This window comes from Cygnus olor, chromosome 1, assembly GCF_009769625.2.
Source record: "Cygnus olor isolate bCygOlo1 chromosome 1, bCygOlo1.pri.v2, whole genome shotgun sequence".
Taxonomy (NCBI): Eukaryota; Metazoa; Chordata; class Aves; order Anseriformes; family Anatidae; genus Cygnus; species Cygnus olor.
In genome coordinates this window covers 147,147,297-147,173,297 of record NC_049169.1, presented here as the reverse complement: position 1 = coordinate 147,173,297, position 26,001 = coordinate 147,147,297, and the positions used below count along the sequence as shown (strand labels likewise).

At 41.2% G+C, this 26,001-nt stretch overlaps 1 protein-coding gene across 1 annotated transcript; it reads left to right on the top strand.

The window, feature by feature from the left end:
• The first annotated feature begins 453 nt into the window (after positions 1-453).
• RAB20 (RAB20, member RAS oncogene family) lies at positions 454-24,716 on the top strand. The gene is made up of 2 exons (XM_040536972.1): positions 454-748; positions 23,621-24,716. Exons 1-2 carry the CDS (start codon positions 577-579, stop codon positions 24,139-24,141), a joined length of 693 nt encoding a protein of 230 aa, XP_040392906.1. The 5' UTR covers positions 454-576; the 3' UTR covers positions 24,142-24,716.
• Positions 24,717-26,001: the final 1,285 nt, after the last annotated feature.

The window sequence follows — 26,001 nt, the reverse complement described above, 5'->3', positions numbered from 1 at the left end:
GCTATCTGGAGGGTATGTAAACCTGAACTGAAATTAGGTGTCTCCGGAGGCAGCTTAAATCGCCTGTCTGGGCAGTAAAAGCAGAATAAGCAGAATTAGTGGCACGGCTTGAATTTAAAAAAAAAGAATACTGCTTTTTTAGCAGCTTTACTTTTTTAACAAAATCTCGATGTTCTGCCATGAGCCAGGCGGCTGTGAGGACGCGTGCCCCTTTACTCCCCTTCCCAGTGTGTGGGGGCAGCCGAGCCCCGGGTAACTTCTCTCAGGGACACCCCAGAGCCGCCTCCCCTCTCCCGGCCCCGCTCTGCCCCGTTTCCGTCCCGCAGAAAACTTCCCCCGGCAGCGGGGAACCCGGGGCCGCTCCAGGCCCAGGCCCGGGGCCGCGCAGCTCCTGCCCGGGTCCCTCCCCCTGGCGCCGGCGGGGGCGGAGCGGGGCCGGGCCGGGGCAGGAGGAGGAGGAGGAGGAGGAGGAAGAGCAGGGGCCTGGGGTCGGCGGAGCCCCGTGTCGGTGCAGCCGGCGGCGGGCGGCCGCTGTCCCGCGGCGCCCCGGCGGCGCCCCGGCCGTGTCTGTGTGCGATGAAGAAGCCGGACGGGAAGGTGGTGCTGCTGGGGGACATGAACGTGGGCAAGACCTCGCTGCTGCACCGCTACATGGAGCGGCGCTTCCAGGACACCGTCAGCACCGTCGGCGGCGCCTTCTACCTGAAGCAGTGGGGGCCCTACAACATCTCCATCTGGGACACGGCAGGTCTGCGGGGGGGCTCCGGGCCATGGCGGGGGGGGCGAGCCTGCTGCGGGGCCAGGCGTCCCGGGCTGCGGGGACGTGGCTTTTCCTCCGCCGGGGGAGAGGAACCGCCGGCGAGTTGGGCAGCAAAACTTCTTGGTAGCTTCCGAAAAAACCGACTTGTGCTTCAGAAGGGACGTATTTTATTGTGGGCTTGTTTCTAGAAACCGGACCCCTGTGGGTGGCTAGCGGTGGGCTGCGCTTCAACAGAAATATCACCAAAGGCTGGCTTCACCAAGATGACTTCTCTTATGCTAGTCTGCTTTTGTTTTTATTTTTAACTATATACCATGAAATAATCCCTCCCAGGCTTTATCTTCGGGTTTGAGAGCCCTGTTTTCAGCTGCAGCTTTCTGTTCGTTGTTAGCTGAGGATTCGGGTCCGAGCTGAGCTGGGAAGCTGGAAAACCTCCAGAGACTCTTCTCAGTAAGCCAGGCGAAGCACCCAGGCGATAGACGCTTTCCTTGGGGCTCAAAGCTTGTCTCCTTCCTCGCAGTTGGGGTTCCCTCTGCACCCCACAGCAGGACCGCTTCAGGTGCTGCTGCCCACGCAGCGCCACGGCTGGAGCTCCTGCGGTTTCCTGAGCCTTGGCAGGGCATCTGCAGCCCGGCTTCCGAGGCCACGCTGGTGAAATGTGCCGTGCTGGGAGCCGTGTCTTCCCTGTTCTTCCCCCCTGTTGGGAATTAGCCGTTCAGAGGCAGGCACGGCTCCTGTAGGGTCTTCCTGTTGACTTGGTGCTCCTGCGGAGCGGTGCGAGTTGCCAGGTCTGGGCTAGGCAGTGCTGGGACCCGTGGGCTGTGGTTGATGTTCTCGTTAGTCTTCTGAGAAACTGTAGCTCCCAGGGCGCGTACGTGCTTCGTTTCTGGTGAAGAAGTAGTGGACCTTGTGGGTGCTACAACTCTGTTGATGGTGATAAGATTAAAAAGCCTGTGTGGGTTTTGTCGTTGTTTTCCTTTTGTTTTTATGGTCCTTGTGCTTTTGTTGGCCACGACATGTCTGCAGTCCTTGGTATGTGGCTATTATTTCTCTGTGGTGTCACTGTCATACCTCTACCAGATGAGTGCCAAGTAAGCTTTGAATTTTTATAGCAAGGAGGAGCTTAAAATTCAGCTCTGTGTCTGTTTATTAACCTGGCATTGCTTACTACTGAATTCTTATGAGGCAGTTACAGTGTAATCAAATCCAGATAAATTCTTCAGTATAACTGTGTATGCACAGATCTATAGGAGAATCCAAAAGAAAAGATCATCCCAGAGATTAAAAATGCTTTAGCACAACAACAGGACAAAAGTGTAGTTTGTCATTTGCACCCATTTTACCCAGCTAAATACTGAAGGCCGACGCAAGGCATGTCTTAGCAGTACAGTGCCCCAGCAGTCCTTCACACCAGTGCGAGGAGCAGTTTGGAAGGTCAGGGCTAGAAAACGAGGGGTGGCTCGGTTGTAAATGCTGCACAAGCTCGGTATTCCAGCAAAACACACAGTCGTACAAAGCGAACTGGAATGTGAGTTCTGTTTAAATTTTTGTAGTTCATGTTATATTTAGTATGTGAATGTATGTTTATTTTTGTTTTGGCTTATCGACATTTTTCTGGGCACTGCTATCTCCATAGAAGTCCTCTATATTTTATGTTCAGTCCGGTCTGGATGTTTGTTATTCTGAAAGGGGTTAGGCAGCTGCCTGTAATAAGGTTGACGTTAATAATATACTGAAACTTTTTTGCTTTGTTTTTACAAGATTAGACTTCAGTGATTGATGAGCATCAGTAGTGGTGATGGATCAAAAGTTACGTATGTGTGGATATTAGTACTACCTCAGTTCAATTGCTGATCCTCTGAATTATTTAAAACATGCCATTTTTACTCATCTCTCTGTTGATCTTTCATTACTTCTTGCTCTAGAAATATCTTACCCATTTTTCAGATATAAGCAAATCTGTGTGCCGATGTGCTTGGAGTGTATGTTGTTGTGTTATCACTCAGTAAATCACAGAAGTGCACACCTCACATCTCCTACTAAGGGAAGTCTGAAGAGCAAATCAGCTATTCTAGGTAGGACTCCTCTCTTGGCTATGCATTCCCACCCATCCTTATCCTGGAAAGATCAGCCGCTTAGTCTAATCTAAGTCTTTGATATTCTTATCCACAAGTCTTGTAAAATGGGTGTAAAGAAGTTGTCAGACTTGATTTTTTTTTTTTTTTTTAAATGTAAGTGCTCGCAGCGAAGAACTTGACGTTTCCAGTTTTCCAATCTGATGATTATGAAAGAAGTTGTTTGGAAATTGCATTCAACTCAAGGAGGCAAATAAGCTACACAAGGAAGAATACTTGGGAGAAGCACTGTGTGCTTGCCTTGTTTTTTATCCTCTTTCTTTTCTTAGCCACCTACTTTTGACTGTTTTCTCCATTGTCAGAGGCTTGGCTAGATGGCCCTCATGTCTGACCCAGTGTGGCGGAGCAGAGAATTGTTTATTAACTCAGATTCTCTAGATACAAACTATATTTACGGGTTTTCTGATTGAGTCAGTTAATTCAAAGGAATTAAACAAACAAAACCCTATGTGCTTCAAGTATACAAAAGAAGAGGAAAACTGTCAACTTCTAGTGTTTTTTTGGAAGACTAGTCTGCTAGAGGGCCTTAGTCTCTAAACATCTGAGTGTATGCCTTGAGACCTTCGTAGCAGCGTGTCTGGAGCAGTACTTTTCAGACCCAAGGAATGTAAGCAGTAGCATCAGCCAGAAGAACATTCTCCTGCAAAAGAATCGGCGGTTGGAGGCTCAAGGGTGTCAAAGTGTGCGTGTACCTGTCTTCTAGGCAGTGCTGACAGCAGCTTTGGAGTAAACCAAAGCTCCCTAATGGGTGTTGGTGGTGTGCAACACCATGCTAGTAGTTCTCTCTGGCAGCACAAATGCATCTTGAAGCTCTGGGTCTTGGTTCTGTTCTACCTTTAAAGGCGTGTGGTGTTTTCGCTTAACAATTCTGTGGAAGTGTTTTGGGATTTCAGGTGTGTTTTCTGATGCCTTAATAGTTCAAAAGGAAAAAACTTGTTTGTATGTTAGTTTTCGGTCTTTTGAATTAGACATTTGTCTGGTGATGCCCCCAGAAGCGAGGTTTCTTAACTATTAGTGATCAGGATCCGTTGTGTTGCTGGCTTGGTATCAAAGCAGCAGGCCAGTAAGTTAATCACAAGTATTTAATAAAATTCACTTGGTGATGCTGTGACTGCCTTTTAAGAAAGAAGCCAGCTTTTGAATTTACCGTGCGGAGAGTCATGCAGCGTGATAATGAACATAAAGGTTAACTGGGAAAGTGAGCTTCCCTTCTTTTCCTTCCTCTCATCTTTAGCTAGCTGTCTGAATGGGAGAACTGATTTGACTATCTTCTGTGAGTATGCAGTTCTCAAAGAAGTAGAGCTTAACGGTAGCAGTCTGCAATGGTGTTAGGTCCTTCACTCACTTTGTCTTTGAGCCTCTTGACTTTGCTTTTGGAAGTGGAGGTCTATAGTTGGGAGAAGAGAAACTACAGATGAGATGGTTACTTAGGTCATTCAAAGCCCAAGAGGACCCTGAGGCAGGTGGGAAAGCCTTTCTAAGCCTGGTGAAAGAGTGGCAGAGTAGCAGCTGAGGTGGGATCTTGATCAGTATTTGAGGTATGTCTGAGGAGGTTGTTGGAGGGGTTTAGAGGATATCACCTCAGCAAGAGTCTTGGGCAGCAAGGCTCATTCAGTGAGTCTGTGTGCCTGGCTGCGCTCAGGAGCCTGGAACTTAACAAGGTAGGAGAGGAAAATCACAGAGGATAACATGTCTGAAGTTTGTTGCCTGTGAGTCATACTCTTGGTGGTAACTGGACCCTGAGCTCTCTGGATTTTTGCTTTTTGCCTCTGGGAAAATTATCCTGCAGAATATGATGTTGGCCTCTGCATATGGTAGCTGAGGACCAGCGCCTTCATGCATAGAGTGTGGCTTCCCTGTGTATGGTTATAGTCCCCACATCTTGAAAAGGAAGCTGTCAGAATGGAGATTCAAAGAGACGGGGTGGTTAGCTGCTGAGAAAAATCTCTTGTGTATTTGGGGAAGCCAATGAACAGAGTTCACCGTCACCGAGCTCTGTATCTAAACTCTATGAAGCAGGTTCAGAAGCAGGAATAAAGGTTTAGCTTTCAAACGCCCGCAGAAGCATAGTTTTGTTGTTGTGAAACATTGCACTAAGGAATTTTTCTGAAACGAATCTTTTCTGAGAAGAGCAGAATAACTTGGGAGGTGATTAAAAGTATGAGGAAACAATGAATTGTACAGAGAAAGTCCCAAAGGAACTTCTGTTTTTTGTGTCCCACAACTTGAGAATATAGTGATGCAAAAGTAAAGTCAAAGGTGACAAATTCACTGCTGCTGACAGAAAGTGCTTTTTTACACAAAGGCGGTAAAAAAAATTGGAAATAGCTTGTCACAAGGAACTGTGGGGAAGAAAACAAAAACGTGAACAACACATGGGGGACAAAATCAACACATTTTCTTTATACAGCTATGGCTAACTCACTTTATTGGGGGAGGATTTTGTTTCTAGTGTGTATTTGTTTTAGTACTGACTCTTGAGGAGGCAACCTGTTGGGGAGGGTAGGCCACTTGTTCGTTGTATTTGATACAGGCCAAGATGAGTGTCACGTATGGACCTCTCTGGTAATTTCTCTGTTCATACTCCCAAGTTAAATCCATGCTTTGTGTGCGCTATTTAATAATAGCGTGCAAAGTGACTCCACTGGTCCAGCCCAAGTGGGAAACTGCCTGATGATTCAATACGACTCCCTCCAAATTGTATCGGTAACCTGGGATTTGTGCCTGGCTAAAGCTGACAATGTGTTACGCCAATACATTGCTAATGTTCGTCAAGCCATAGCTAAGGTTTGTGGCTTTGGAGTCCTCAGGAGCACCTCGACTTACGTGACAAAAGTTGTTGTCTTTGCTTTCTACTTTCAACATGGAGTGGGGCCTGAGTTTTAGAGTCATACTGTAAAAGAGTGGAGGGGGATTAATATTAGCTGTTTTCAAGCCCATCTAGTGGAAGGGAAAACAAGAATGTATTTGTCTAGTCTTTGGTGCATGATGCGTGTTCTTGTCTTGCTGTAAAATTCTGCTTCTCGGCTGTGGCTGATACGAATGAGTTTGTACAAGTCCTTGGATTGACTGAATACATGTATTTTCAAGCCATGTTTTAAAGCCCCAGATCCTAGGTTGAAGCAGCATTGATAATCTTTGTAATAAGGCATTATGCCTTTGGCATTGCATCCTGTCTTTCCTGCTTACTGAAGGAAGAGGTGTATTTTCCAGATATCTCTGTCAAAATTGACTTGACAGCTGAAAAGTTAGTTTAAGTGGTGACTGCCTGTTTAATGACAATACCGACAAAACGTGTGTGAGAGGGAGGCATAAAAGAGAGAAATGGCTAGTCAGACAGTGGAAGTGAAGTGGCAAATTTGCTTCAGAGTTGCTGACAAAAAGTGCAAATGTATGGATATTTATCTTCCTGGTGGATCAGAAGCAAGGTGGGAAAAACTGTAGAAAATTTCAGAAGGATGGCCGTGGACTGAATTATTTGCTTCAGTAAATTAGCCTGCTAGTAGGGTGTGTGTAAAGGCTTAAATAGGTATTCTGTGCAAGAAAGCAAGTCATTAATGCCTTGTTGCGCTCTTCATTTTGAGCGTAATATCTGTCAGATGCATACCTGAGCTGTCTATGAACACTCTTTCAACTATTTGGGGCTGGAGGGGAGGACATAGGGATGGACCGGGACGTGACGCTCTTTTTTCCTTGCATCATCCTCTGTCTAGCTGGGTAAACAGTGGTGTGCTCCTGATGCTTAGGCTAATTTGAGTATCTTTACTTCACACTGCGATCATGTATCATAGCTTAGTTGTTTGGTGCACAATTATTTGGCACAATCATGCATTGAAGCCAATTGCCATGTGAGCTTCCCAGTGTTTTTTTTTTTTTTTTTTTTTCCCTGTGGCAGTGTTTCTCTGGATGAACTGAAGGTTGACTTGGTAATTCCTTGTCCGAGTCACGTTGTAGCATTGCAAAATATCTAAACAAGTAACCTTTGTTTGGATCTCCACAAAGAAAGACACTGAGACTGCGGCGGGTACGTTCGGGGATGTTAGAAATTATGGAATAAAAAGAATCATTTTCTCTCCCGAGTCTGGCTGATTAGCTTTCTTCTGGGTGAACGTTGGGTAGGACATTCTGGGATTTGATCAAAAGGTGTCAAAGTTGCGATATATTACTTTTCCTGCTCTGCTTCTGTTATATTAACTATAGCTTCATATGCAGTTCCCGAAGATGTGCGGGCCTAGGAAATGATTAAAACTTAGCTTACGTGAGTGCTACTGCTGAGAGCAGAGGTGGTCAGAGGAAATGAGTTTTGGCTTTTTATTTTTTCTTGTCTGAATTTGAACATTGGCTCATTAGAGCAAAAATACATCTTAGTCTAGTTTGTAACATGGTGGACACTTCATGTACAAGACTCCGGGAGGAGAGACATTCAGAACTTTCAACATTCAAACAGGTTAAAGTCAGAAATTGCCTTGCTGTGAATTAAAGCTTCCCTGCTTTCAGGTTATTTCTGTTTGTTATTATTGAGCCCCCCCTCTTCAGTTCTTTCAATTTTTTTGCCTTTTTCTGTCATGAAAATAACTTGTCATATCCTCAGTTACAAAGAATATCCTTTTTCTGTGGTCTCCAGGTTAATGAATTGAAGATTGGAATAATAGTGTTCAGTAACCATTAAGCGTCTGATGTAGATACCTCTCCCTGTTCCCACAGCGTGTCCTCTCCCCAGTTGATCCAATGGCATTTCTCCTTTAATTCATTATATATTTAATATTCCTAACCACTGTTCTTGTACTTAGGACATTCTTACTAAATAAAGGGAAAAGGTGTTTTCCAGCCATCCAACTGCTCTTGTATACTATGCTTAAAAATAATGGTTTTCAGTACTGCTGAAATAGCAGGCTGTATTTGTTCTACCATTTGTAGCTGATGACTACTTAACCTTAAATGTGTATGGTTGAATATTTTATATGACTTAAGTATTTGAGATTTTATTCTTCTCTAAATTATATCATATTCCGTAAAGTGAAGGGTGGCTTAGTTGGGCTTTCAAGTAAATGTTGCTCCTGTAAGAATATATAAACCAGACCTCTCAAAGAAACAGTTTGTGAGGTGGGGCAAGGTAAATGAGTGTAATACGTTTTATGAAGAATGTTAAGTAGAAGGTGAGTACATTGGAATAGCCTTTAAAAGAAAAGGAATGTCTAAATTTTGAACATTGGCTGCGTAATAACTTCTTTAAATGGAGACAGCCAGCTTTGAGATACCTGTTTACACTCATGTTCCCAACGCACTGAACTGCAATGGTATAAAAACATACACGTGTGGTGGTGTGCCCTGGCTGAAGTGACCTTCAGTCGAGCTTTTGCTCCCGTGTCCCGAGGGGTTTGGGCTGGCCGACTTCCTCGTCTGGCTGCACAGGTTACGACACTGCTGGGGCTGCAGATGAGTGCAGTTCAGTGCTTTATGCCGTGAAACTTCTCGAAGTTCGCTTTCTGTTCTTCATAGTGAGGTCTGTCATCTGGATGTACAAACCTGGTGCTACTCTCTTATTAGCTCTCATATTTGGAAAGAAATAAGGCTCTGGGTTATTTGGAGTTTTTTTTGTTTATTATTTGTTTGTTTCTATTCTCCTGCTGCCATTTGCTGTCAGAAACAGCAGAGATTTTGGTTTATTCAGAAAATTGGGAAATTACAATATCTGTAGTGATTTATGGTTTAAAAAAACAACACAAAACAAACAAAGAGTCCTATGTAATTTAGTCGTCACCCTCCAAGCTTTGTAAAAGGGATCATCACATCTCTTGGGTCACTGCAAGTGGGACACTTTTTGGAAAACAGCTGGTGTAATGAGACTGATTTTTATTTATTTTTTTTTCTGAAAAGCTGTTATAGACTGCTTATTTAAAAATAAATCTTTAGTTTCATGAAACCGAAAACACCTCAAACTACTCGCCCTTCCCTAGTCCCTGCCTGTGTGCCTGCCGCTTATTTTTATGAGGAGGAACAAACACTGTCTTGGACTCTCCTTAGGATGTGAGCTTTCTCTCCCACAACAGATAGCTGTATGTATCATGCTCCTATTGTTTCCCTTATCTCCTTTCCCTTTTAGCATTGTATGCACTTCCCACGTTTTTCTCCTCAGCTCTTGTTTTCTGTTAAACTTTGGAAGCCCAGTGGCGGTGGACTAGTCGCTGCCTTCTCTTTCTTGCGGCAGAGCGCTTTATGACCTAGAGCAGCTGCCTCATCTCTTTCTTAACAGTAAAGGAAAAAAAAAAAAGGATGTAGTGCATGCAAATCTGCAGTCAGTTCCCTCTCAGTAAGTGGCTTCCCCTCATGGCATGAAGGTTCAATGGATGGACACCGCACAGCGCAAGCAGATTGCTCCGTGTGGTGTATGCTCTGTACGAGTTCAGAACTGAGCTGTTTACAGGTCTTAGCGGTACTCCCTTTGTGCCAGGCTGGGGAGCATTGATAAGACAAGATCAGTTTTTTTTACCATGCCTGTTTTGCAGTTTTTGTTTCTTTAATCCTTAAATTAATGCCTCTACACAGTGAATATTAAATATGCTCTTAAGAGTGCAGGCAGAGAAGCAAGAAGTGGAACTGGAAGGGAGAAGAAGAGCTGGAAACTGAAAGCCACATCTTCATCTTAGTCAGCAGATCTTCTGAAAACCCAAGCGCCGTGTTCCGTGATACGATTACCCAAATTCAATAAACCTCTTCTGTTAAATCCCAGAGGCAGCTGTATGTCTGGCATAGTCTCCTGTTCGTGGTACTTGCTGAGGACAGCCCGTCGGGTCACCAGAACTTCCTCCTGCTTCTGACAGACAGCGGCTATCCAAGGGCATCCAGTGAGGGAGACTTCAGCCGAGTCAAAGCTGGTGGCAGCTGGTAATGAGCAGAAGCAGTTGTGATTTTCTTGTGGATACATTAGGCCCAAATGAATTGCCTATGTTCCTAGTTGAAAATCTGCCTGAACTGATATCGAAACAAATAATTTAAAAATATGTCTGTTGAGTGGGCCTAGGTTTATGTCCCTTGTTACTGATGCAAGTTGGTCTTCAACAAATGAAATAGTAGATCTTTATTCATTTTGCAAGAATCGTATCTTTCATTCTACTTCTGCCCATTTAGCAAGGCTTTACTGTTTTTCAAATTGCTAGTGAAGGCTAGTCAATTGAAGTGTTAGAAACCAGGAGTTACTTATAGTTATCTACTACAGCATGGCTTCATATCACCATAAGATAGATCAACCTTAAATACGAAGCACTTATCAACTACCTGCTGGGGCAGACCATCTTTGGGTGCTTGCTGTTGGTCTGAGAAGGTAACTTCCTAATATAGTTCAGACAACTCTATTATTCATTATGTGTGCAGGAAGCATTTCTCAGTTTTAAAACGTGACACAAAAGGTCACTTCTGACCACAAGAACTGCCAGCTCTCAAATGTTTTTTTGTCTTTGTGAAACGTGGTCTCTATATTTTTTTCAGAATCTGAATGTCTCATTTTGTAGACTTTTTTTTTTTCCCAGTGGTGACTACCAGCATTCAGCTGCTGTTTTACACTAGCTTCTAAAAGTTAGGTCACTTGGAAATATTTTAGCCCTCTTCTTCCTGTCACCTAGTCCCAGTCAATTTGGAAAGCTACTGGTAAGATAAAAGACTTATGGAAGTAATACGTGAGGTACAGTCTAGGTATGACTTAGCAATTAATTTTATCTCCAAAAGGAACCATGGCCAATATATTCAGGGCACATTTGGCCCTTTCTGTATGCCCTAGAGTGCCAGTGTCTGTACCGAACAAAGCCATGTTGTTGTTGTGGGAGAACAGGATGATCTCTGGCTGTGGGGAAGGGTAGGAAAGTGTAACCGGGTTGTCCTAAATGTCCTCCAGGCTGATTACTGAAGGCTAAAAAACTACTGCTTTTGGTATCCTGGTGCCGTGGTGGAAGCACACCGGAGATCCTTGAAAATGTCTGAAGCCTGAACTTTTTTCAGTGTCTTTGTGGTTGGATACCTAAACTTAATCCACAGAGGACCTGTTTTCATTAGAGAGGAAAAATAGTACATAGTTAAAGTGTTGCTGTCCTTAATTAAGATGTGTTTATTAAGTTTATGGTATTTCCTCACTCAGAGAATGGTGTGATGTAAAATATTGTAGTGACTTGGTGTATACGTAGTCACTTGTCTTCAGAAAAACTTCATTGGAAATTTTGATCATTAAAAGAAAAAAGGCTGTATAAAGATGACTAGGGTGAAAGCAAAGTATCTAATGAGGAAGCTGAAAAAAAACTAAGTAAACTTAAAACAGTAATAAAAATGAAGAAAAACAGGAAGCATTTCTCATTTGTGAGGGAACAGGCAGATACTGATTGCTAACTGTCTTTGCGGAGAGCAGGAATGACTAATAGTGTCAGGGTTTCAGAGGGTTTACTGATGTACTTTTAGCAGAGCAATCTCAACCCCACCCATCTCTGATTTTTTTTTTTATTTTATTTTTTAATACGACACCTGTATCAATGTTTGCTTGGGTGAACTGGAAGCCAAGTTAACTCGCTGGTTCCGTATTGAGCAATATAAAATACCCAACTCGCCTTGAGTGACCTCTAGGGCCCTGCAATGATGGCTGAACTGTACTAAAACAAACCTGGCCCTGCATTCCTTTGTGAGCTAAGGACCAGCTTCTCTCTTTGAAGAGCAAACTTTGGGCGGGATTGCAGGCTTTGAAGTTCTCCTTTCTGGAGGTAAGGACCTGGTAACAAGCTCTGCTTAGCAATTTGCACGCAGAGGCGGGATCGTCTGCAGCGCCCGTTCCTCTGTGGAAAGAAATTGCAAATTTAAGGAAAAAGTATCAGATTTCGGGTACTGGAAAGGAAAACAAGCTGCTTTTAGAATTTGTCCTGTGGAAAATTAATTGCTTTTCTGTAGGAGTGACTTCTATGAGGTGATGAACTGTGGTTCCAGAGGGTGTTATGGTGAAAAGGCTTCTTGCACAACCCAGAGCTGAGAGTCTGACGTGGCCGTGGTGGTTTCAAAGCCCACTTCACTTCTGTAAGTGGTCTCTTTGTTACCTTCACTGAGCAATAGCTGGCTTTAAGCCCTGCTGCTGCAGTTAAGGAGTTGGTGTTATTGTTTCCCGCAGAACTCTTCCAAAGTAAATCCAAAGGTTATTTTTTTCCTTCTCATAGTTTGCTTCTAATCGTATCTCTCCTTAAGCAGGTCATCTGCCGAATGACCAGTTCTTCTTTTAAGTAGCAGTTTCAAATTGCCTTTTAAACATAAAACTTCAGAAGAATTTTACATTGATTCTTAACATTTTACTTTCTCAAATTCAAATTTCTCAATTCAACCTTGCACTCCTGCTCACACCTGTACAGAAGCTTTGTGATTTTAATTCTCTAGTGCTCTGCCACATATTCAGTAGGGGTGGTGTAGATACTGGAGTTCTGACACAGTGTTTCCTCTTAGACAGAATGATAATGTCACACAAGTCTGGCATCACCTCATTTATTTTGCCAGACTTCAGCAGATAAAATGTCTTCTTCTAAAACATTATAGTTATGTAGGGAAATAGATAAATACCGGTGTCATTTTGTCAGTTTGTATTGCAGATACTCTCAAGATATTCTTGCTGGATTGGCAGGGCTAAGGTCATTTTTACATTTCATTTACAAGGCACTGTACTTCAAGACAGATGAAAATATGTGAACTGCTTGAAGCTTCTGGGGTTATTTTCTTCTCCTAAAAAATAAGCGTGGATCAAGAGAGCTAAATAAAACAGGTGGTTTGAAAAAAAAAAAAAAAAAAGCAAGTCTCATTTAGCTAAATGAAAAAGTTACTTGGGGTGGTAGAGGTGTCAATGGGATCTTTAGCTGCAATATATATTTATTTACTGGGGTACCTATTTATATATGTATTCGCTTACTGGGATACCCAAAGTTTTTGTTGGCAAAAAGCATGCTAGATACTGTGGTTAGGAGCATTTTTCCAAAACGTTTTGTGTTACAATAATACATGGTTTAAATTTGAAACTTTGGATAGAAAGCATACTGGTAGAATAAAAGTGGCCTGTCAATGGGACTTTGATTTTGAAATTAAAATTCTTGTGAGTTCAGAAGTTTGGGCTTAGTTTTAGTAATAGCAGGGTAAGTTTTGATTTACTCTTGTCAGCAAGAAAAAAACCCACTTGTACTTACACAACAGAATAGATTCCAGCTCATCTTTTGTCCCAGAGAAGTTGAAAATACTTCATGGGCTAAATCTTGTAGATAATGGGGATCTTCTCTGATAGTATTTATTGTCTTTTATATAGGAGTTACGCAGCTCCTTTGTCTGGTGAAGGCATTCCTGGTCAGATGCCATGAACATACATTTAGTCCAAAGACACTCAGTTGGCAAGTCTATCTACAAAAAGACTATTGCAGTTAAAAACACGCAGACTAAACAAATACATGAGGTTACAAATGAATATAGACTAATGGCCAAGCTGGATTTTGTTTGCGCAACAATATGTGTTTTGTTGCAAGGTCCGTTGAGCCGGTAGCAGATGACAAACCTAGCTCTTGATATTTTGTGGTGTCCCGGAGCCCAAGAGCTGTTCTGAAGAATATATGAAGTGTAGACATGAAAGTAGTGAAGAATTTAAGTAACCAGGGAGTGGCAGTGACTCTGTGCTACAGTATCGGTTATAGAGTAATGCAGAAAGGTTGGAGAAGAGACCTACAAGCGTGGTAGCATGGCTTAGAGGCAATGGTGAAGTCATACAGGAGTAAGTTTTAGTGAAGAGTAGTTTTTATTTTGTAGTTTTATTTATTTATTCATGTGCTTTATTTTATTTTTTTTTGGAAGAGGGCACTTTGTGAAGGGCACTTTATTTCAGCTTTCAGACTGAATTTTGATAGAACACAGCATATTAATCTGTGGAATGTTAACTCCTCTTTCTTCGGTTGTTTTATGAAATACAGATTCTTCAGTCACAAGATGAGGGCTGAGTGAAATCCTGTCATCGTTATGCAGGCGATGAGACTCAAATTAGGATTACGGTCGCTGATCTCTGGCTTTACTCTGTGAATTTCTTTTCATTTTTTTCTTTTTTTTCCTCTCCTCTCTCCTTCATTGGCTTGATCTCCTCCAAACTGTAAATGGGTCTGTCTTTGGGAACTGGTAAATGGAAGTCTTCATTGCTGGTTATGGAATGAAAGTTTTCAATGCTGGATTAAAAAAGATTCTGTCTGAAACTTATTATTCTGACTGAATGATACGGGATTTCAAAAGATGACCGAGCAATGTTTATTTTATTGAGGAGTGAGAGAGAGGATTTCATCTGCAGTAACAATTTTTTTTGATACTTCTGTGGCTTGGTATATTCTGAGGGAGGTAATGGTGGATTGACCTGTACCAATTTAAGTTGCTAGTTACCTGGTTTTAGTTTAGCTGCCTTTAGAATGAGAAGCTAACCAACCAAAAAAAAAAAAAAAAGAAACCCACCAAAAAATACCAAACCAACCCCAAAGCAAACTTTTACTCATTTTCAGTTGTGGGCTCTTTAGGTGTGTGCTGGGAGTTAAGTCTATGTCTTTTGAGTCATTTCTTTAGCACCTTGGAAAAATGTTGTAACGATGTTTATTTTGGAGTTTCTACTAGTGTGTGCCTAGAAAGATAACCTTCTCAGAGGGTACAAAATAAAACTAAGCCTGTAGCAGAAGTTCCCATTACTTTTTGTTGTTGGAGAAAAGCATATCGCAACAAGCCATCATCTTCAGATAAAACTCAGATGATCTTGTAGATCATTAACCAAGTCTTCGGGTGGTTGGCATGTGACTCATAGTACGCTATGCTGGCATGATTCTTGCGTAACTTCTCAGTGTGCTATTTGTCCTACCAATAAAAGGCCCATTTAAGTGTACTTCTTTGGAAAAAATCTTTTATGTGAATTGTGCCGAAATACCACTTTTGAAATGCAAATGGAATTGATGTTTTAATAGCTATTAGGCAATCAGTTGAAACTGCTTGACCAATGGGCATAGTTCAAGCTTGACAGCGGATGCTCATCTCGGAAAGGACGGAGGCATGAAGGTGCTTATTCCCCTGGTCGATCAGGGCTGTGCTGTAATCACTCTGGGAGCATAGAGCAAAAAAAGGAAACAAAGCCAAAATACAATGACGAGCATTTTTTGCTGATGAAAATCATGACAGCGGAAGGAAAATAAGGACAACTGCAGCTGTTCATTTCAGCTTGCTGTTAAGGTGACTTTCCTTTTGTAAAGGCTGTAAACCAGGAATAAACTTGAATCTCTAAAGAAATATAAGAAGCATTAGCAAAATTATTCATCCTCTTAAGGAAAAGCCCCTATTTTAGAAGGTAGGTGATGTGGCTAGAATTTTAGGACAAAATTTTTTCCCTATTTCATATGTGACAATCCCTTCTGAAACACGCCCTGCAAAATGTATTTATGGTGTATCTGTTATTTTTAGTTTAGTTATATTTAAAGGGGAGGAGAAAGAAGTAGGCAAAAGAAATCAGGATAAAATCATTTTTCATTAAATGTATTAATATTCCTGGGTGTACAGTGTAATGAAGTTTTCATATTCAGAAAGTAAAAGCCCCCTTTTTCAGATGCTTTCCAGTATCGCTGTCTTCCAGTGATTCTTCTTGTATGTAAAGACTCTGAATAGGTGCCTTTCCCAGCCATACTGGTGGTGATTACAACTGGAAAAAAAATTGAATTCATATGCTGGGTTTGTATTGGAACAAGCAAAAAGAGCAGAACTTCCTAGAGGTTGCAGGGTGTTTTTTTCTATATTTTTATAATGCTGTTTAAAAAATTGTTCTAATTTTTGGCCTGCTTTCTATATCTGTTTCCATAGTAGAGAGTAGAAATAATGTGATTTGTGTTTTTAGTGCCCTTACCTAAAGCGGGGGAAGTACATGGCTTGCTTTTCTTAATGCAAGCTGGTAGTTCCTGGTGTGGACCAAATAGCTACTTTAGGTGTCTGCGAGGATGCTGGTTTTGTTACTTAAAGGAATGGAAATAAAGGACAATTTTTATTTCATTTTTCCTTTGTATATTACATAGGAGATGGAATCCCCGGTAAGTTTGCTAGCACAGTAACATTTGGTAACTCTAATCAGTATTGGATTAGTGGGAATGGGAATTAGTGGATGGAAATCAATTTTTTTTCCAAATACTACCGTGTTTTCCCCTCTTGTTCCATGGAGACTATATTAATATCTGTTAAATATTTAGGCATAAATTTGCAAAGTTACCCTCCAAAGATAAAAGATGTATGCTTCTTTAATTGCATTTAAGAATTAAGTAGTCCTTCAGTTGTTCATCACTGAATTTTTCCTCTCTTTTTGATTCTTAAAAAAAATAGGCTTCCTAAAAATAGAGTTTATGTGCATGTTTGGATATGTTTTTTGGATCACTGGTGGTAGTTCAGCGGGCTTCTCAAAAGTATCTCTTTGATATTTTTATTTACATAGATGGGTGCAGCTTAATCTCTCAAGATAAAAGCCATCATGTGGTATCATAGCTCATAAATCTGTGATTACAGTGTCAAGGTATTCCTGTTTTATGAAAACTATTCTCTACCTCCAACTCTATAACTGGTTGGATTCTCTTAAGTAAATTATCAGTCTGTTCAGACAAAATTAGATCAATAAATGGAATATTTTAATATTTGAAAGAATTCTATTCTGTAATCTGCCAGTAGATTGTGTAAGATCTCTGTATGTGAATTCAATGGAGACTGGCTTATAGTGGGATAATGTAATGCCACATCCAGATCAGGAAAATAACCTTTTCCTTCTGTATAGTAGTGCACTGAGTTCTCGAGGGCTGCCTTTTATTTAGATGTCACTAAATTAAATGTGTTTGAAAACATCTTCTGCTTCACTGTTTATAGTTAGTGAGGCTTTTCTGTCTGTGATGAACAGTTCAAACATATTGTTTGTTCTTTTGAATTTGGGACTTGCCTACATTTGAGTGTTGTTCTCTATTTTCATGTGAAGATGCTTGTACTGCTTGAAACAAACATCCTGCATATACTTCCTGCCTGGACGCCAGCCTTCAGGGCAGTACTGGAGCTCATTCAGTGTATTTCCTTTATTTATAAGGCAGTATAAATTCCTAAATGCCATCAGGCTTGAGGGGTTTTAAGTAATTCATAGCTAAAGATGACACAGTGGATAAGTTGTAGTCTTTCTAGTCTTGACTTTTTGTGTCCGAGTGAACCATTTGTTAACGGGGGTGTGATATTTGTAGTAAGATAATTAAAGCTGCCTGAAGGACAGCGCTCAGGTTGATGGCGATTTCTTGTCTTGCCTAAGCGAGGAGTGAGTGGTGGCTCTTGCTTGTGTGCCTTTCTTGCTCACACTGAAGGGCTGTGTTACAGAGAGCTTTACAAGCCCCAGATGCTTCGTGTTTGTAGAGTGGGGACATTTGCAGGGTGTTTGGAATTTCAGACTCCTTCAGAATTTGGCATGTTTGTTCTTAAGGCAAAAATACAGAGATTTAAGTGAGAAGACTGACTCTTTTGCCACTTAAAATCTTCTTTTAATATGAGACAGATACCTGACTTAGCAACTGAGAGTAAGTTACATCTGGAAATGCAGTAGGCTTGTCCCAGCCCTATACTACTACATTGAGGTTGCTTTCCTGACTGTTTGGTTCTGGCAATTTTTCTTGAGAGATGTACTGAAGAATTTTTCTGTGTTCATTCAACCAATGCAGCTGTTATTTTCTTTTTCCACGTATAGCTCTTTCTACTTTACAAGATGAAAGTGAAGCCCTTTGGGTATAAGATCAGGACTTTCCTATGTTTATATTATGTTCTGTTTTGGCCAAGGCATCTGTACACTACATCTTAATAACTTAAGTAGGTTCTCATGAAGTAGGGCACAGTTCACACCTTGAATGTTGATTACTTTCTGAGTAATGACCATGAACAAAATAAATGTTGTCTTGATTTTTAGTAGAGCTAGAGGTCAGTTGCACTCTGAAACTTCCATGCACCCAAGTATATTCTCTTATATAGCATTGTAAATGTATAATACCAGGTAAAGGCAGAGCGAAAGTGAATTTTCTAGTTACTCAACATTAAATGGTTTGGTGTTTTTTATTTTTTTTTTCCCCTCCCACAAACTTTTATGCTATGGGGAATTTTGTCTTGGAGCAAAACCAAATGTTGGCATTTCAAGTGGATCAGGAAACCATGTATTCAAGCAGCTTCTGGGTATGTAAAAAATTGAGCTCTTCAGTGTTCTCAGGCTCGTTTGTTTCCGCTAATTCCTACGTATGCCCTCCATGCTAATCCTTTGTGATGGAGAGCTTTATTTTTATCCCCAGGTAACCACAGGCATAGTCCAGTTCTTCTTAATAGAATCCTTGGCTTCAAGGGAAATGCGTTAAAGCTGCCTAGAATGAATAAATATCAATATTGAACAAGAAGTGAAGAAGTCTGACTTCATCAATGTCAAAACTTTACAGCCCAAGTCACATGTGGGCAGGGGAATTTTCCTGAAGCCTTCAAGGCTTGCTTGCTTTTTGATAGTCAGCCTGTGTTTTGGTATACGTGTGCAAACAGAAATCTCAGTTTCTAGCCAAATTATTTCCCCTAATGTCAATTAAAGGGTCATAACGTTACTGGTCTGTGTGGAAACAGAAGGAAATGCTGTTTATTAAGAAGGAGCTTCTGTGTATGGTCTTGTGATGACATGGATGGTCCTACTGAAGCAAATCAAGAGCATCAGGGTCACCCTGTGAGCCTCTGTCTCGCTGCAGCTGAATCCGTGTTTCTTTCTAGTACTGTTCTCTGTGCTGTCTCATGGGTGTCATACTTTGTTGTTTTCTTTCCTGTTTTGGCTATCTCCTTAGGGCACAATTCCTGTCTAACTTTGCATGTGCTTGGATTCAGACTCTCTTTTAAAAGAGAACTAGAATTCAGAAGGGAAAATCTAGGTGGTGCCTCGTGTCTGTGCTAATTCCTCCTGCTTAAATTACAGTGAAAAGCCTTGAAAGAGATCTGGTTTTATGGGCTGTCTCAAAAACCTTCTGGACAATTTTGCACTTGTGTTTATTTTAAACACAGTACTAATGTACTTCTACCACTCACCTTTGTGTAGTTTTCCACACTACGTGTTTACTTTAAAAACTCAGAATTTGGGACTGTTTTCAGACTTAGGTATCAGAATAACATCACTTTTTTCAGTATTCTCTGGAAGACCTTTTTAGCTCTTTAGTGTTCGAGGTGTTATATTCCCTCAGGACTTAAGGTAACAGTCTGTTTTGCATTCTTCTGTGCGCTCAGCATTAAGAGATTTAAAACTCGTTCTTCCAGTGGAAGATTTCTTGGAAGTGTGTGTGGGAAGTCATGTTTAGAAGCTGTGGTGAAAACCTTTGCAGAGGTGTTAGGTAAGGAACAGATTTAAATCTGGCTGGGGGAAATTTTTGCTCTCCTAAACATCAACAGCAACTTTATAAGCTACTTGGGGTCTCATCCTCCAGGGTTGGTGGCTAGGGACAGAGCTCCAGGAAGCAGCTGGGGGCAGCTGATCCCATGGCTGGGAAGAGAAGGGGAAGTTCGGTCAGGCTGCGGTCCTGTCTGGAACAAGCCTTCAGGTGGGCTGCAGCCACCCAGCTGCAGGTCAGGGTGCTGTAAGAGGCTGGCTAGATCAGAGCCAGGCCTTCAGTTCTCATCTTAGCAGACTTTGGAATCACAGAAGCATTAAGGTTGGAAAAGCCCTCCAAGATTATCTGGTCCAACCATCCCCCTACCGCCAGTGTCGCCCACTAAACCATGTCCCTAAGCACCATGTCCAGCCTTTCCTTGAACACCCCCAGGGATGGTGACACCACCACTTCCCTGCGCAACCCGTCCCAATGCCTGACTGCTCTTTCTGAGAAGAAATGGCTCCTCATTTCCAGCCTGCACCTCCCCAGTGCAACTTGAGGCCATTCCTTCTAGTTCTATCACTAGTTACCTGTGAGAAGAGGCTGACCCCCAGCTCCCCACACCTTCCTTTCAGGTAGCTGTAGGGAGCCATAAGGTCTCCCCTGTGCATCCTCTTCTCCAGACTAAACACCCCCAGCTCCCTCAGCCGCTCCTCACAGGACTCATGTGCCAGGCCCTTCGCCAGCTTTGTAGCCCTTCTCTGGACACGCTCCAGGGCCTCCATGTCCTTCTTGTAGTGAGGGGCCCAAAGCTGAACACAGCACTCGAGGTGCGGCCTCACCAGAGCTGAGTAAATCTAGCCTTGCTCATTTATCAGACTGGCCTCTTGCAAGATCTGCTTTTCTCTTCTTTTCCCTGTGGATTTCTTAGAAGCTTTAGGGTACTGAGGTCCATTTGGCTCCAAATTCTTTGCTTATGGGAACCACCACAGAATTCTGAAAATGCTTCTTGGCCATGCTGCTCCTGAGTGGGTGAAGACTCCAACAAGATTTCATATGCTTGCTGGAAGAGCCTCTGAAATAATAATGGTGCTGCAGATGATATGGCCATAGGGTTTTTGAACTGCTATAAATAAGGCAAAACATAAAGATAAAAAGAAAAACTGAAATTAGTTATGGTCGCTTGGCTTTAAAAATTTCCCTAATATTATTCTTTTGTGGTTGATCTTGTTGTTCTTGCAATTCCTTTGATTGCAAATTATTTGATACAGTTCTGTCACTATTCCCTGTTGCCTTTCTTTTTTGCAAGGGTGAAATTGTTTAATCCTTGGATTCAGGGTTTGCAGTTTAATTTAGCTGACTGTGTAAAAAGGCATGTTGTTGGAGCGGGACTAGGTCCTTCCAGACAAAGAAGTAACTGGTCCTAAGAAAAGGATGGCTATCTCTGTGTAGTAAGTTTTTTCACAGTAATGTCTGATATTATTTGACCTTTATTATATTGACTGAGACCTTGAGGATAGTTGAAATACTAATTTAAATGCATTGCACAGTTTTTTTTTTTTTTTGGGGGGGGGGTTCTGCATATTCCAGCCCTTGAGTGCTACCAGTGGTCTGCAAAAAGAGACTGTGCAGAAAAGTAAATTATGCATTTTTCTGCATGTTTATGTAGATTAAGATGTGTGGGTGAGCAAAAGACTGTCCATAATTCCTCCAATATAATTAATCCCTTATGCAAGGAAAATTCTTCTTTCTGCTTTTTACCCTTTTCAACAATATGTTAGTTGTAGAAATAGTCAGTGTGTAGTTAGAATGTAATTGTGTCATGGTTTATATTATGCTGTGCAAGGTTAGATTAGCATACAAATTTCATAAAACAAGCAAGCGTATTGTTCTAGCACTCGGTTGCTGTACCAAATGGTTTTGGGGGCTGGATTTTATGGCTTCAGCATCTCAAGTGGGAGAATGAGGAGAATATATGTGCCATTGTGGCTTCCAGACCGCAGTATAATCGGGATTCTGATGAAAACAAAGTAGGTCATGGCACAAACTTCTACTAAAAAAATGGAGATTTCTAACAACTCACTTGCAGTGCAACTGAAAGAACAAATATGAACGTGAGATTTGAGGAAAAAGTGTGAAAGTACTGACCTCCTCCTTCCCCTACAACCCCATCCCCCTTGCCCTTACCTAGCGTAACCAAGCAAAGGCATCTCTCTTCTTTTCTGTATTCCCCCTTATTTCTGCTTTCCACATCACTGGTTAAAGAACATCTTGCTGGAGGAAAACAAATCAAAAGTTACACAAAACTGCACAGATGCAGTTCTCCGTAAACTTTGCGTAATGCTTTCTCAAAAGCAGTTCATTGAATTTTTGACCTCTAAAATGTGATATAACAGCAATTTCCAATTATTCATTCTGTAGGTAAGCATTTAAACTACTTGCATGCTTTTTTGACGGGGTATCCTCATTTTCTCTATTAAGAGGAAGTAACTCAGAGCCTAACCAGAGAATTTATAGACATCCATTTATACCCTTTTTCAGTCATTCACCATTATTTTTGTTTTGACTATTTGATGATTATTTATTATGAGTATTTTTACTCATACAAAAGTTTTCACATTTCTGGGCATCCACACCATCTTCCTTTATACCTCTTTGTATTTTACTCTGCATGTTTTTAGATTAATTTCTTTGGCAGTTACCAGAATTTTAGTCAGTGTTGAAGGATTCATATGGATTTCATATTTTAGTTCTGTTTTACAGCTTTGTTTTACTGATATGTCAATACCTTTGATACTGATATACCAATACCTTGTCTCTCTTCTGGCCACCATGGAGTAGTGTCCTGAGGTTTCTCAAAGGACTGCCTACAGTAACTCAAAGGTCTATTTTAAATTTAGTTCCTGATGGGAGGTAGGCTCTAAGTTACCTTCATCATGTGCATGTTCACGTGGCAGATATGTTTTCCTAATACACACTGACCTGTATCTTTTGGCATGGATTTCTACCTTTCCCATTCTACAGTCATTTGCAATGATTTTGTGATACTGTAACTCTTGGTGGTCAGTAGCTTCCTGGAAAAAAGCAACACACAAATGTAAACAGATCATTTCCAGATTTTCTATAAATGGAGGCCCTGTGCGAAGAGACTGTATGAAAAGAGTTGATAAATGATGTTAAATGTTCAAAAGAGTGTAGTTGGAGTCGCATTCTTGGCTCTTTTTTATTTCCTTTGTTCATTCACAGTTCTGTTCTGTAGTGATGAAAGGCTGGCTCTGATGGCTATTTGAAGTCTCGTGCATTTAATCTTTTTCTCAGTCAAGTTTGGGGAAGAAAAGTGAAGGTGCTAGAGCAAAATTCCCTATGTTGTAGATGTTTGGGCAAGTTGCATTTCCCTGTCAGAAAAGAAAACACTGTCTGTCTTCAGTCTTATTTCCCTTAGTCCCTTTGCAGCCACTGAAGAGCAATGTTTCCTTCCCAGAGTTTAAGGTAGAATCAGTTTTGTCTACCAAGAAACAAGTCGGAAGGAGACCATTGAGGCTTAGCTGGAAGTGATGTGAGGTATTTGCTGAATGATGAGGAGGAAGAACTTGTGGTTATTGAGTGAGTCAGGACAACTAAATTGAAAGGTAAATTACAGTTAAAATGAAGTTAGGGTTCATTTGTATCTGTTTAATGCCCTAAAAAGCATAAGTACTTATGATGTGACAGATGCATAATAATATAGACCATATACAGAAGTATTAAATGACAAGGAGTCTCTTCCTGTAAAGCTAATGTACCTGAGAACAGTGGACATGTAGCATAGAACTGAATTGCTTACGAAAACCTTCAAAACCTAGGAAGAAATGGTCTTTGATCCAGATTTCTGTACTGGATGTACTTTGGAAAGTATGTATGTACTCAGTTTGTACTGAGTAATAAATTCTAGCAGAACTTGACGCAATAGAACTTACTTTGTGTTTATAAATGGTTGAACATGTAGAACGAGACATCTGTGGATGCAATCAGGGTAGTCAATCATGTGACATAAGCCAATATGTAATTTTTTTTCTTTCTGCAACTCTGAATGCTTTGTCACACTTGCACGGTCACTCATCTTTACAGATTATCTGCTGTGAATCAGAGTGTGCAGTGAGCTGAGCTGTTCCGTGGCACGGTTGCACTCTTAAGGAGAAGGAGGAGGAAAAAAACTGAAAATGCTAAAAGTAGCACATTTTACCTTCAGTGCTCCATCCCATCTTGTGAAATTGGCTTAAAATTTCTTAGACTCTTTCACTTGGTTAATGACCTAGCTTCCGCTACACTAACTTCTCTTGTGTTTAAACCTTTGCCAGGACGGGAGCAGTTTCATGGCCTTGGGTCTATGTACTGCAGAGGAGCAGCTGCCGTGATCCTCACATACGATGTGAACAGCCTCCAAAGCCTGTTGGAGCTGGAAGACAGATTCTTGGCGCTGACGGACAGTGCAAGCGCTGACTGCATTTTTGCTATTGTTGGAAATAAAGTTGACCTCACTGATGACTGTACTTTGCCACCTGATGAAAATAGACCTGAAAAGTCAGTTGCCAGCTGTGGCGCAAAGGTGCGAAAACAAGTCCGTGCAGAGGATGCGATTGCGCTCTATAAGAAGATATTGAAATACAAAATGCTAGATGAGAAGGATGTTCCAGCCGCTGAGAAAATGTGCTTTGAGACCAGTGCAAAAACAGGATATAAGGTGGACTACTTGTTCGAAACTGTGTTTGAGATGGTAGTGCCAATAATTGTAAGGCAGAAAGCTGAGGGGCCACCCCAAACTGTAGACATCACTGACTACAAGCCAGCAAAAAGGACAAAATCTGGGTGTTGTGCCTGAAACATTTACGTGACGTAAGAAATGGGAGGGACTGTTCACTGTAGCAGACTGAAGACTAAAAAGTTGTTACAGTTCACCAGAAAAGAAAAGTGAAAGAATAAATAGACTGTAATGGTTTATGTGGGAGAAGAAAAAAAAAAGCCCCACCCACAACCAAGTCTCCTGAATATTAAATGTTTCTGGGAAACTCTGGTGTGTGAGAATGTGAGTGAAATTATGGAGGAGGACTTGCCAGTTTCCAAGGGCTCAGAAGACAAATTGTGTTAGTACGTTTGGTAAGGACAATCATTTGAGCAGTTTTGAAGGAGTCTTATTTTTAATGACTCACCATTTCGTGTTGCATATAAATGATCTATTTGTATACTCTATGCAGCTTTCAAATGATTATCATCTTTACCCTTGTGATTCTAACTTTGGAAGATTGAACACATGGTACTTTTTTTATTCTTAAAGAGAAAAAGAAAATCCAGATATAATTTATATTTGTAGCTAATAAAGTGATTACAGTCTTCTTATGTCAGTTATGACACTGTAAGATTCAGAAGCTGTACTATTAAAATCACTGTGGATATGTACTCTTCGTATGGAGACTTTATTAATGTGAATTCTAATGCTGGCATTCATGTATTAACAGGCGACATCACAGATCTTGCTGCTTTAAATGGAAGTTGCAGGAGGAAGTCTTTTCCTTCATTTGTCTCATGTTGTTTTTTTATGTGGATAAGCAAAGTGTTTTGTTTTTTTTTTTGAGAAGGAAGGAAAGAAACAAGCATGATACCTCTTTATGGTGACTGATACCATAGTGTTGAAAATCTGGGTTCTTTATCCCTTCCAACTCCTCCTTGGCTATGCCCAGGCAAAGCTGCATTTTTGATTTTTATCAGCTATGCTATCCTACCTGGAGGGAAGTGAGAACTGGTGTTTTCTGATTTATAACAGGAGGAAGGGAAGAGAAACTGCCTGTTGTACAGTAGAAAGGTGCACAAAGGAACACTAAAGAGGTGCGTGGTGTCTCTTCTGACTGCAGTAGAGGAGGGTTTATTACTTCATACTGCTTCTAGAGCTTCCCAACCCTCCCAGCTACAAAGAACTCATGCAGTGGTGCAGTATCTCACACTGAGACATGGTAAGCAGAGAGAAGATAGTTAGTAAAAACAAAACGTTACTACTACTGGGGGAAAAAATGTAGCTTGTGTGTTTCCAGTTCTGCAAGTTCTTGTGTAGGGTCTCCTTCATCTTCCTATGGATGCTTCTGGCTTCATTTCCTAAAACTAAAAGGTTAGTTGTTTATATGCTTTGTCATTGCCTTTTTCTGTCCCACCCAAATCATGGTTGTATAGTACATAGGAAGACCATTCCTAAATAGTAATAATTTTATTTCTTAAGTATATCTTAAATATTTTTTCCCAAGTATGTTCTCTTGAGCAGTTTAGCTTCTTTGCAGCAAGTTGAAGGTCAAATAAGCTTTATTTGCTGCTTTCAAGTTTATGCAGAGTACATAGTGGGGAAGAATGGCATGTGAGAAAAGTCTCAGTCACGTTTAAGGGTTGTTATCTCTTGGTCTTGTTAAAGGTTTGCAGTTTAACACCTGCCAATCTGTCAGACTTAATTGTGCAGGCTCTGGTGTTTAAAACATCACCTGTATTCAATTAAAAACTTACCAGTTTTTGACAAAAATTCAAGACCAATACCAAGAGTTCTTTCTGGATTGGGAAGAGACAAAAAGGCTTGCTTGATCTTGTTTGTGATCAAAAGCAATCTGCCAGCATGTCTGTGAGAAGTCTGCCACTGGCTTTGCTGCATTTGGTGACAATTGAACTTCCAGCATGCAAAGGCTGTGCTGGAGCCTTTAGTCACTTG

Excerpts from the sequence above, each read along its gene's own strand:
- RAB20 (XM_040536972.1), top strand. The coding sequence starts at position 577 with ATGAAGAAGCCGGACGGGAAGGTGGTGCTGCTGGGGGACATGAACGTG. Across the intron at positions 749-23,620 it reads CTCCATCTGGGACACGGCAG|GACGGGAGCAGTTTCATGGC; the intron begins GTCTGCGGGGGG and ends AACCTTTGCCAG.